This window comes from Colossoma macropomum, unplaced genomic scaffold (genome assembly GCF_904425465.1).
Source record: "Colossoma macropomum unplaced genomic scaffold, Colossoma_macropomum, whole genome shotgun sequence".
NCBI lineage: Eukaryota > Metazoa > Chordata > Actinopteri > Characiformes > Serrasalmidae > Colossoma > Colossoma macropomum.
Window position 1 is genome coordinate 20,122,571 of NW_023494803.1, and position 11,264 is coordinate 20,133,834.

General features: G+C 37.0%; 1 protein-coding gene across 2 annotated transcripts in view; it reads left to right on the forward strand.

Annotated features, from left to right (window-relative positions):
* The window catches only part of ltk (leukocyte receptor tyrosine kinase), a 115,382-nt gene that overhangs the window by 95,402 nt on the left and 8,716 nt on the right, over positions 1 to 11,264 (forward strand). For both annotated transcript variants that reach the window (XM_036592678.1, XM_036592679.1), the window contains exons 20-22: positions 8,571 to 8,757; positions 10,372 to 10,462; positions 10,563 to 10,627. In XM_036592678.1, coding sequence (XP_036448571.1) covers positions 8,571 to 8,757; positions 10,372 to 10,462; positions 10,563 to 10,627 — 343 coding nt within the window. The remainder of the gene's footprint in view (positions 1 to 8,570; positions 8,758 to 10,371; positions 10,463 to 10,562; positions 10,628 to 11,264) is intronic.

Here is an 11,264-nt window from a genome sequence, read left to right on the forward strand (position 1 = left end):
AATCAGTTGAAGATCAAAATCTCCTAATTAAATGATCATCAGTGCTGAAATTAATGGAATAAGCAATCCAAGATGGAAACACTTTTAATTCTGCTCTATATATGAAGCAAGAAAAATGTCTTTCTTAATGCAACTTGAAGAAAAGGTAATAGAAACAGTTCTTGAGGCATCCCAAAATTGCTTTAAAAACAAAGAAGGAAACTGTAATGCAGTATAAACTGTGATGTGAACTAATATTAAGGGTAGCCATGTGAAGACAGGCCAGATTTCATAGGAAAAGTGTAATACTGATACAGAAAAAAATCACTGTAGCGAGCTGAGATAGTAACAGAACAGTGGCAATGTTCCTCTTTGCACTTGGTGTTAAAATCCGTCCCATATCTGCATGTTTTTGGAAGATGGATTTAAAGACAAGTGTAACTATGTTTGTATAAAGAATGTATTCAGAACATTGTTGAAAAATGGTTTGTGAATTCAACCTAAAAAAATTACATCAGTTGGTAGCAAACAATTAATTGAGTTTTAATCAACTCAAATACTTGGAATAAAACAACGCAACAAAAAAATTTAGTTAGGATTAACACAAGTATTTTTTTAAACAGTTCAAAAAATGCTTCAAATCAACTTCTACCCTGTTCAGCATAGCTATCCTGATTCCAAGCACATACTGTGATCTGTGCGTGTTAATGCAATAAGTTCAGCTTGGCTACATTCACGGTGTAACCTCTCATCCACTCCACCAAAAACTTTTAATATTGTTCCCACTTTTCTTGTTAAATAAGTTGTTTTTAGGTGTCTGCATGCATATTCAAATGTAGCCAACAAGAAACTGAACTGGTTTGATTGAAATCAACTTTGAATAAAACAATGCAAAAAAAGTTCAGTTTGAAAGCAAAAAACTGAATTTTCTTATCAGTTCAACAGTTCCAGTTTTTACAGAGTTTTTGCAGCTATGAAGGACAGTAGACAATTCTCCCATGTCTCCTGGCTGTGATTGTAACCCATATTTTTGTTTAAACTCTGCACAGCCTGTACTCTGCTCTGCCTCCACAGCCTGAGATCCTATCAATATCTAGATGCAGAAGAGCCATTTTGAAAAGTGCAAATGTAAATGGGCCATGTATTGATTGGACAGTGATCAGATTGTGGTGATCAGATATAAACACCAAGTGTAAACAGGAACCAAAAATATAGCCAGGTCATATTTTGTGTATTGACTAACCTTTATTTTCATCTTAGATCTGTTTTGAATACTATAGCGTAAAGCTAACCACAGAGCTAACCTTTCATCCATGTTCATTAAATAATAATTACAAATTTCCCCATTAACCACCCAAACATGTTTCTCTCCTTATAGGCCCTTTCAGTTCCATATTTACCACTCAGTATGTTTTATTTTGGCTGTGAGCCAAAAAATCTATGTTTGTTCTTTTATGATATGGTTGTTCAAACAATTGAGCATTATATCTTATCTGGTGAAGAGATATGCTTAGTACTAATCTTATTGCACATTAATACTATAAGGAATGAGTAGGGAATCAAGAAAGTGACTGCTATTAACCATAAACAATTAATTATTTTGTTTAATGCTTTGTAATGAGTGAATGAACAAGAGGGCCAGATCATTTCCAGACTATATTTAGTCTCATCAAAGAGCTACTGTATCAATGTTGGCTGACCAATATCCTTATTATTGCTGCTATTTAACTATTTTTATTATTACTCAACAACAAATCATAGGCTTTAAAAAGTCATTTCCAGTATAGGATGGTGAGGGAATATGTTGGGTGTCTATGCACTGTCCCCATGAATGTGAGCATCTTGTGAAATGGACAGGGGTAATGTGAGATTTGACTTTGTTTTGGCATAATATGTAATGATGGACAGTTCTTCTCCTCTAGTTCATTCAGTTTCCTTTGCACCATCAATCAATCACTGCCTTGTATTCTGACTTGAAATTTGCTCAGTGAAAGGTACGTTCTACCAAATATTTGTAAATCTACAACAGTGTTTATAACAATGCTGGGAGCTTAAGAGAAGGCTGGGGTTGGTTGGCACAGTTTCCATTTTCTGTGATTTATACCTGATGTGCCATATGTTAGGATTTCCCATGAAAGCTTAAGATCTCAGTACAAAAATACACATATTGAATGTTACTCAATACTTGAAGTGCACAGCGTCATGTTGGCATATATCATGGTGATGGTTGGAGAGGGTTTGTTCCTGGTACAAAAACAACACATACTCATTGTTAGAACTTTTAATTCAAAACAAGACTGAAAACAAACATTCAGTGGAATATCTGACCAAACAATCTTTTTGAAACAAACATTGTGTATGCCTTGAATGATTGTCCGGACAAAACAGAGAGTTTGGGTTCTGAAATCTGATTGGCTAAGCCAAAAAGTAGAGACTATGTTTACCAATGTGTTACATATGTCACATTTTGCACTTCATGATGCGCAACTCGTTTTCAGTAGGAGACAGGCCGCACCCGCACAAGGCGCTGTATAGTGTTCCAAAACTTGTTTACATCTTTCAGTGTTAATGGTGCTTTCACAGATGTGCAAGTTACCCATTCCAATCAATCCTTTACTCTTACCTCTGCTTGATCTGATCAGTGTTCCTCTAAAATGGAACAATGTACAAATTGAGGTTTTGCCAGGGCTACTGCTGTTGAATTCACATTTATAACACTTTGAGAAATAGTGTTGTCTGCTAGCACTCTGTCCTGAATTTCGAAGTTTGATAACATTGTCATTTATTACCATGTTTGCAATGGCATTTTCCTGCTCATCAGTGAATATATGTTCTTTGATAGTAAAGAATGTCACTGACTACCTTTAGCCGATGGATCTTGTATAAGAAATCAGGCAAAAACAGCTACACATTAACTGTAGCTCTGGAAGCTTAGAATATTGTATATTGTATACATTGCAGCTCTTAATGCACTTCTCACATGTTTGTTCACTGGAAAATACTCACTAAAGATGACACAGTTGTGAACGATTGAGCTATTAATATTTTGGTGAACTCTTAGACCACCCTCTCTCAGCGAAAGACCATGACTTATGGTCTACTATGGTACATCTTATCTCATCTGACACAATAGCTCGTGACCTTCTCGGTTGACAGCCACCACACATTTATAGTCCTTATCTTATTTATTGTGCAGTCATTACTCCTGCTCTTTCATTCACTCCTCTGTTTACTGGACTCTACTGTGAACAAAATAACTCCAGAAGTGACCGCCTTGGGTAGGGCTTCAGCTGTGATGGGAATCAGCTTTGATTTCATGTGCATACTGTTGATCACTTTCCATTTATAACTGTTATATTTTTTGGCCTTTGATTGATGTCCAATATAGTATTTGTGACTTTCAGTTTATTTCAATGTTAGGTTTTGGAGGTAGCTGTAACACTTTTGTAATAGTGTATGCAATAATTTTCAAATTGAAGTATGGAAATTCAAAATTTTGCTAAAACTTGCAAGCCTTGCAAGAATTAAGGCCTGCAACCATACTTGCTATACCCTGTGAAGGTTTTTTGTTTAGACCAGTAGGTTGTCAACTTAATGCATAAACAACTAGCCTGACCAACAGGCTCCTGTATTAATATTCAGAATTATGCTTAAAACTGAAGTATTTACTGTGGGATCCACTGTAAACCTGCAACATTCTAAGTAAAGAACCCGATTACTTTAATGTCTTACAAGCTTCAAATGTCCAAGAGCTGTCATAAATAATAATAAATCCAAAGTGGAAACATGAATCTACACCATCGTTTGCACTAACATGTCATTCAAAAAAGTTACTTATAAAAGGAGGGTTTCTTCATTAAACACATCATGATATTTATGGCTGGAGCATATTAATAATTATCTGACCAAAACTTAAACCATTCATGAAATGACTGGAAGATAAGATGTTGGTCTGTTGAAAGCTCTTTGGTCCATTTATTGTTCCCATTCTGCAGCCCTTGGTTGCTTGGCAGCCATAGCTTACTGTAAATGAACTAAATTTTTTAGGCAAAATTATATATATAACATTATAGTACATGTATGTATTTGATGAACATTTGTGCATTTTATCATATTATCGTACGTTGTAACCATTTTATAAAACAATGAGCCGCAAGAGGTCGTGCGTTACAGTGATTTTACCACAGAAAAAGGGTACCAGGAGTTGGCTCACCTCTGAAACACATGACCTCTCATGGCTTATTGTTTTACAAAACAATAAAAAAATAACAAAAAACTTATTTTTTAATATTTTTCTTTCATATAAAATATTTTAAAAATTATTCAAAAATATATATTTTTTGACACAGTAAAATTTAAAAGATGTCTCCAATTTAACAGACTGGGGCCTTTGACTGGCTTGCCTAAATAGATGAGTGAAGGTGAAGAGGGCACACATTATGTTTTTTCATGTTACGTTTGATGTTACATTTTCCTCACGTTGAAATGAACACTGTGTCAGCCATCCCCACTCCTCCCTAAACCTGACCTTTTACTTCCTGACAGTCTAAATCTGACCTTGTGAAGTGTTCACTACTTCCTCAGTGTGTTGCAGTAGTGTTAGAAGTGGGATTTAACAATTTTCGCTTGACCTTTGAAAACATTTATGGTTTCTAAAGAAAGATGGCCACAGATGAGCCTGTGCTGGAAAAGAGTTGAAGGAAAAAAATTACTGAATTTACTTTGGGAAGTCCATCAAATATCTGCTCACAACTCCCTTTGGAAGATAGTTTAAATTATGCATATACAGTTAGTCAGAATACAGCTCTCTTTTTTCTGCCTCGTGGTTAGCTACGTCTCTTTCCCGAATCCTTCAAATGTGAGTTAGGGTGAATTATGCCTTAAATTAGTGGACTATCAGGGTGCGCTTGATTATATGTATATATATATGGATATGTGATGTGACCTCATTCAAGGAGGATGTTAAGCACTATAAATGCTTTTGCTTTTCTCATTGACAGTACTGGATATGAAGTATTTCTGTGTTGGACTTGGCATTTATCCTCAGTTTGACTTGTGCACTAACTGCAGAATGCTGTGCCGTATTATGTTGTTTTAAGTCTTTGTAAGATAAATAAACTCTCCATAACAAGTCCTTACAGAAAAGTTAAAGTTGTTGCAAGGCCATGATTCATGAAACATCTTTGATCTTGAGTCTAAAAAGCTTCTTTGACTGTAAAAAGTGAAATTGAATTGGATTTTCCTCGCTTTTTTAAAATAATAGAGTTTGATTGAGTATGAAAACATTGTTAAAGTTTCAAAGCATACTATTCATTTCAGAGTCTATACACTCCATATACAGAAACTGAGCTGTGAAAATAACCCATTTTTGATTTATTGTTTTTGTGATGTCACAAAAGTCAACACGTTTGCATATATCTACCTATTCGGTCTACAGCAGTTTAGTTCTGCCCATTCATGCTAAAGTTAAAAGAAGTGTTTCAGCCTGGACTGCTTTTTAAGTGAGGCACAATACAGGGCAGCTAATAAGACAAGACCATGGACAAATATCAGTTTTAAAGGCATCATGGAAAACTAAATTTCCCTTTTTTTTTAAATAAAGGAGTTTAAAGTAATATGTCAACATCGTCAGCGTTTCAAAATGTACCGTTCAGTACCCAGTCAGTACAATCCATATGTGGGAACTATGCTGCGAAAACAGTATGTTTTGGATTCATTATTTTTGTGATGCCATGCGAACCAACTCATTTACATATATTTAATATGTATAACAAAAATACCCTGGTAAATTAGAAGGGATAAAGAGATTTTGGAAAATGGTCATGGAAAAATTAATTACAACTGTTTTGGGGGAAAAACACATTATATTATAAATGTTAGTGAATCTCAAAGGGGAAAAAATACAACACAAGAAAAATGTAGGATATGGATCTTTTAATTCTAATAAAGAGAGTTTTTTTTTTTTAATTTCTGACCTCAGGTTCTTATTGTAGCATGGTGTTCTGTTAACGTCACACTAAATCCAACTGGTTGGATTAGATGTGTGTGCAAACCAATGTACTGTTTTTACTTAAAAAAACACTGCAATACGTTAAAGAAATGCCTCTATGTTTTTCAACTTAATCTTGAACTGCTGCATTTTTAGTGTGTGGTTTATTATCATGGGCAGTAATGTAGACGTGTTTAACTGTACTTTGGAAAACAAACAGAAAGCTTGTTGACTCAAAACACCTATTTAAGGGAAGCTGTGGGGCAGTTGCTGTATTCCATCAGTGAGCATTTATGCAGTCCATGCATTTTTATAGAACATTTTAATGGTTTCTTCAAAGGTAAAGGTATTTCTTAATCACACTGTAAATCTGTATAATTGGCTCTTTCAGAAATATGACTCTCCAGAGGCAAGAATTTATCACCAGTGTAGTGATGTGGGAGTTTACACAGGCTCCTGCCTGATCATGCAAGAATAGCAGAACGCTAAAGTGTTGTTCAAAAGATGAATAAAGCTTCATAAAAACTGTTTTGACAAGATACCCTCTTATGTGCCTTTTGCAAAATCCTGTGCTGTTACAGTGTGATAATTGTAGTCAAATTTTTACTACGTAGTCATGTATTTTAAACATTTATTGCATAGTTTCTGTTCAACATGTCAGACTTATTGTCCATGACAATCGATACGATACAGATGCCAAGCATCCCTACAACCCACTGCAAAAAGATCAAAACTTTAAATCTTTGTAAGTAGACATCATTTTTATAGTGTAGTTGTGCAGTCGTTCTCAGTTGGGCTTTTCATCCAAGCTGCTGTGAACCTATGCAACTGAAAGCAGATTCTCTCGGGGTCCTCACCCTACAGAGCTGGTTGGTGGTTAACACTTGTCTTTTCCCCTGAGCTCTCCCCAATGCAGGTTGGTAGTCTGTGCTCGGGCAACTCCCCTTCCTCTCTTACCCCCAACCCTCTACTCCCCACTCTCCCCACCCTCGGTCAACTTCCTGCCGGCTTCGCTTCGCGCCACTGCGCCAGCAGCCCGACGGCAAAGGGGACCTCTCACCTGCACGCAGCGCCCCCCCCAGGCAGACTACCAACCTGCATCGGGGACGTGGGCGGCCACTGCTGAGGGTGAGTGCTTTCCTGCCCAGCTGCTAGCAGACAAGTGCTTCACCAACCCAGACACAGTTTAAAGTGATAGTTTGGCGAAAATATCAAATTTGCACAGTTTTCCCCGTAGCCCAAATATAGGCGATTATCTAAGTTTAGTGTCTGAAGTGTGCCTCTTTACTTTTGCTTTGGAGCTTATGTAGCTAACAAACAAGGCAGACAAGTATCTGCTTGTTAGCATTGTGTAAACTGCATGCCTAAATCAGTAAATACTTGCCTTAAACTGTACCAAGTTGTCAAGTTATCTCAAATAGACTTACTTATATGCTTTCTGACCCTGTCTTTTTCACAGAGTTTTATCTCTAATAATGTAAAAATGATAGAAAAAGTCAGGTCAAGCATACATTTATCTGTGGTCTGTCTTATAGTGCCAGAAACCATGTGAGCAAATCTGTTTGAGATTACTTAACAACTTAAGACAGTTTGAGCTGTATTATGATTTAGGCTTACAGTTTACATAATAGTAACTGGTGGGATATACACTTCAATTACCGCATACAGTAAAAGTGTACAGTTTAGTGTACAGTTTCTGTTTATTTGCTAAAATTAACATATGGGGAATAATGAAATCTAACTATAACCCATGTTTTATGATTGATCTATTTTTACAATATGTTAAATTCAGAAAAATAAGCAACAAGAAAAAAACATTAAATGCACTTGAAAATTCTCTGTAGAGGATGTGTTCACTTATTTTCACTTAGAAAATCAACAAAACATGTATTTTGACCAGAGGTGCCCAAAGTATGCTACAGATGCAGCAGTTGAAGGGATATCAGCCTCTAAAAAAGCAAATTTTGTACATCCAGCATGTCTAGGCTGAACAGCTACATTTGGGGTAATGGGAGAAATGTAAATGTGATTCTTTGCTGAACGATTCCTTCAATCAATTAAATCCGTTCTGGGCTGTAAAAGCACTCGTTTAGGAAAAGTAAGCACTTCATTGAGAGCTTTGTAAAAAGCACAAATATGCAGAATATCTAGGGAAGCGCGAATGTGCAGAATATCTAGGGAAGCTCTTGACCTCATCCACATCATTATTGGACTCTGAACAGAACGTCTCGAATGATTAGTGAAGATTCCTTTGAAGTTGTTCCTTGGAAGACTACTATTCAGATCTTAGTCTTCTATATAAATGTTAAAAGATGCCGTGAAATGAATTTAGCCCCTTATTTAAATCTAACTCATTAAACCGTCTCCAGTCTTCAGTTCCTTCCTCTTATAACAACATGATATACATAGTTAGTTTTTTCTAGTAGATTTATAATAGCTGGAGTAGTAGTTTTACCTGCATGTTGCTGTTTGCATTCTCAGTTCAGTTTTTCATGTATGTCCACACCTCAAACAGTAGACCTCCTGACTTTCAATTTTTAGCTGTTCAGTCATTTGAAACTCCTCTTTGTTGACCTTGGCTCTGTGCTGTATGTATTTGCAGTGTACTACCGGAAAAAGAACCACCTGCATGCCGTGCGGGTGCGTCTGCAGAGCCCCGAATACAAGCTGAGCAAGATCCGCTCCTCCACCATCATGACAGACTACAACCCAAACTACTGCTTCGCTGGCAAGGCAGCTTCACTGAATGAACTGAAGGAGGTTCCACGCAAGAACATCACCCTACTCAGGTGATCCTGCTCTGTGCAACAGTTTAACACAGGATACAGGTCTTCATACACTTTAGCACAAAGCTTGGAAGCAACACTAGCTTTGTAAAAATAAACACGGAATTTTAGATTTTTTAAAGACATACAGTTTTATGCAAAAGTTTAGGCGCCACTGGTCAAATGAATGTTTTGTTGATCTAAGTGAAGTCCTCACATCCTATATAGAGAACACATTTCTGCACATTTTAATGCACAATTACTGTTTGTTTGCTAAATTTAACATACTGGAACAAAAAATAATGGCCTGTCTAAAATTTATAGAAAAAATGCCATATTTAAGTTGGTTGGTTTAAGTTGGCAGAGGATGTGTTAACTTAATTTCACATATAAAATAAAATATGTAATATGATTGTGACAGAGAGTAATAATGGATAAGAGACAATATAACCTTACTTTACATTTAGTTTGACCAAATTTGACTGAATTTCTTCAGCACTAGTGTACCATTAAATATTTCTTCTTTTGTTTTGCTTTTGGTGATTCTGCAGTCTTATTGCAGCTCTAATCATATTCACCTGATTCACCTTAAGATTAAACTGAATAATAAGTACAATATAGCTGGATAAGTGAATCAGGAGAGTTTGTAAAGAATCAAAAACGGGTCAGTGTAAGGGACTGTGAAGGCTATTAAGACTAAGAGTATATTACCTCAACAAACTGAATATTTTGGAAAACGTGAAGGTGAATATCTTGTGTTACTTGTTGGTAAATTGACTTAATTGTAAATATTTTTGACAAAAAGAAATCATTGCTAGCTTCCATACTTTTGGGCTGGAGTTTACACTGTATGTCCAAAAGCATCCAGACACCCCTGCTTATTAGTGAATTCAGCTACTTTAGGGTGTATCCATTGCTGTCTCTGGTGTTCAACAGAATTGTGTTGCCCACCCAATTCATATGATCTCAGTGAAAAGCACTACCCCACAGGTCCAAGAGAGCATAACTGACTTCACTCTCTCTGTGTGGGTAGAATTAGCCCCCCTCCCCCCCCTTACTCAGTGAGATGCTAGCCAACATGGGTGTCTGTTAGCTGATGTAACAGAATTAGCAGTTAATGTTCTCCTCCAAGTGCACCAAGTTGTGTAATGATGTTGCATTTGCAGCAGTTATATGTGGTGACTGGCTTTACTTGTTTTAGAGGAAGCTCATGTTAGCATTCACCCTCCTAGCTTGGTAGCATTGTGTGGCCTCATTAATGCTCTTGTGGCTGAATGCAATCAAATCCTTACACCAATGTTCCAACACCTAAAGTAGCCTCTCCAGAAGAATCAAGGTTGTTACTGCAGTAAAAGGGGGAACAAACTCTCTATTAAAGCCTATTAATACTCTTGATTTCAGATGAAACACTGGATAAGCAGGTGTCTGCAAACTTTTGGACATGCAGTATATATCCAGGTTAATAAGTTCAAACCATTTGTTCAGTAAAGACATCCAGCAAGTATGAGATTACTGATACAGTGCTGGATGTAATGCTGCATGCTTTCTACGTCATTTGTAGAACTTTGTGCTGTGTGTGTAGTATCTACCAGCTGAGAGATCTTCAGGAATTAATGTGTGGGGTTGGTTTGATTGTAGGGCTTTGGGGCACGGTGCTTTTGGAGAAGTGTATGAAGGCCAGGTTCTGGGAATGAACGGAGAAAACACTGCCATGCAGGTCGCCATAAAGGTCAGTATCCCTCTAAGAATTGTTTATGTGCTTATAGTGTGGTCTGCCTTTTGATAGCTCTTAATTACTTCTGTTTTCCGTTCCCCTGCCTGTCTGATAGACTCTCCCGGAAATCTGTTCTGAACAAGACGAGATGGATTTCCTCATGGAGGCACTGATTATGAGGTGCGTTTGTCACACACACACACACACACACACACACACACACACACACACACAAACAAAGCTTCTGTGGTTGCACATGTGCAAGACAGGCAGTGAAGGAGGGAGTTATTTGAGCCCGTTGTTAGCCAGAACAACCTGAGGGAATGAAATGTCTTGTTTTCTTTGCGTGTTTGTTTTGGTTACACACTTCACAGATGTTCCTTGTTATTGAGGTCCATTTTAATGCATCCTCTTCACTCAAACAGCAGCTGCTCTTCCGTTTCAACAGTCCAGACATTTATGAAGCACACTACAGTATAGCTTACTGACATCACTACAGCCCCCTGAAAGGGCTTTTGATGTAAGCGAAGACTGGACGCAGTCAGTTAATGGCATAAACCTTTTTACCTCCTTGAAGACTCACTCAGTGTTGTTTGTACTCTGAAAAAAGCATGCTAAACCATCAATTGTATGTAAGGATGTAAGAGAATGTGTCTTCTGAAGATGTACATGACTTATCTAATATTGTCATCAGTATAATGCTGATTTTACATTTGATATAAAGATTTGGTTACATAGGTACGGCTAGATGTTTAGGTCTCAAATTCCAAATCAGCATTATACTGATGATGATATGATGATGTGACAAATCCTTCAC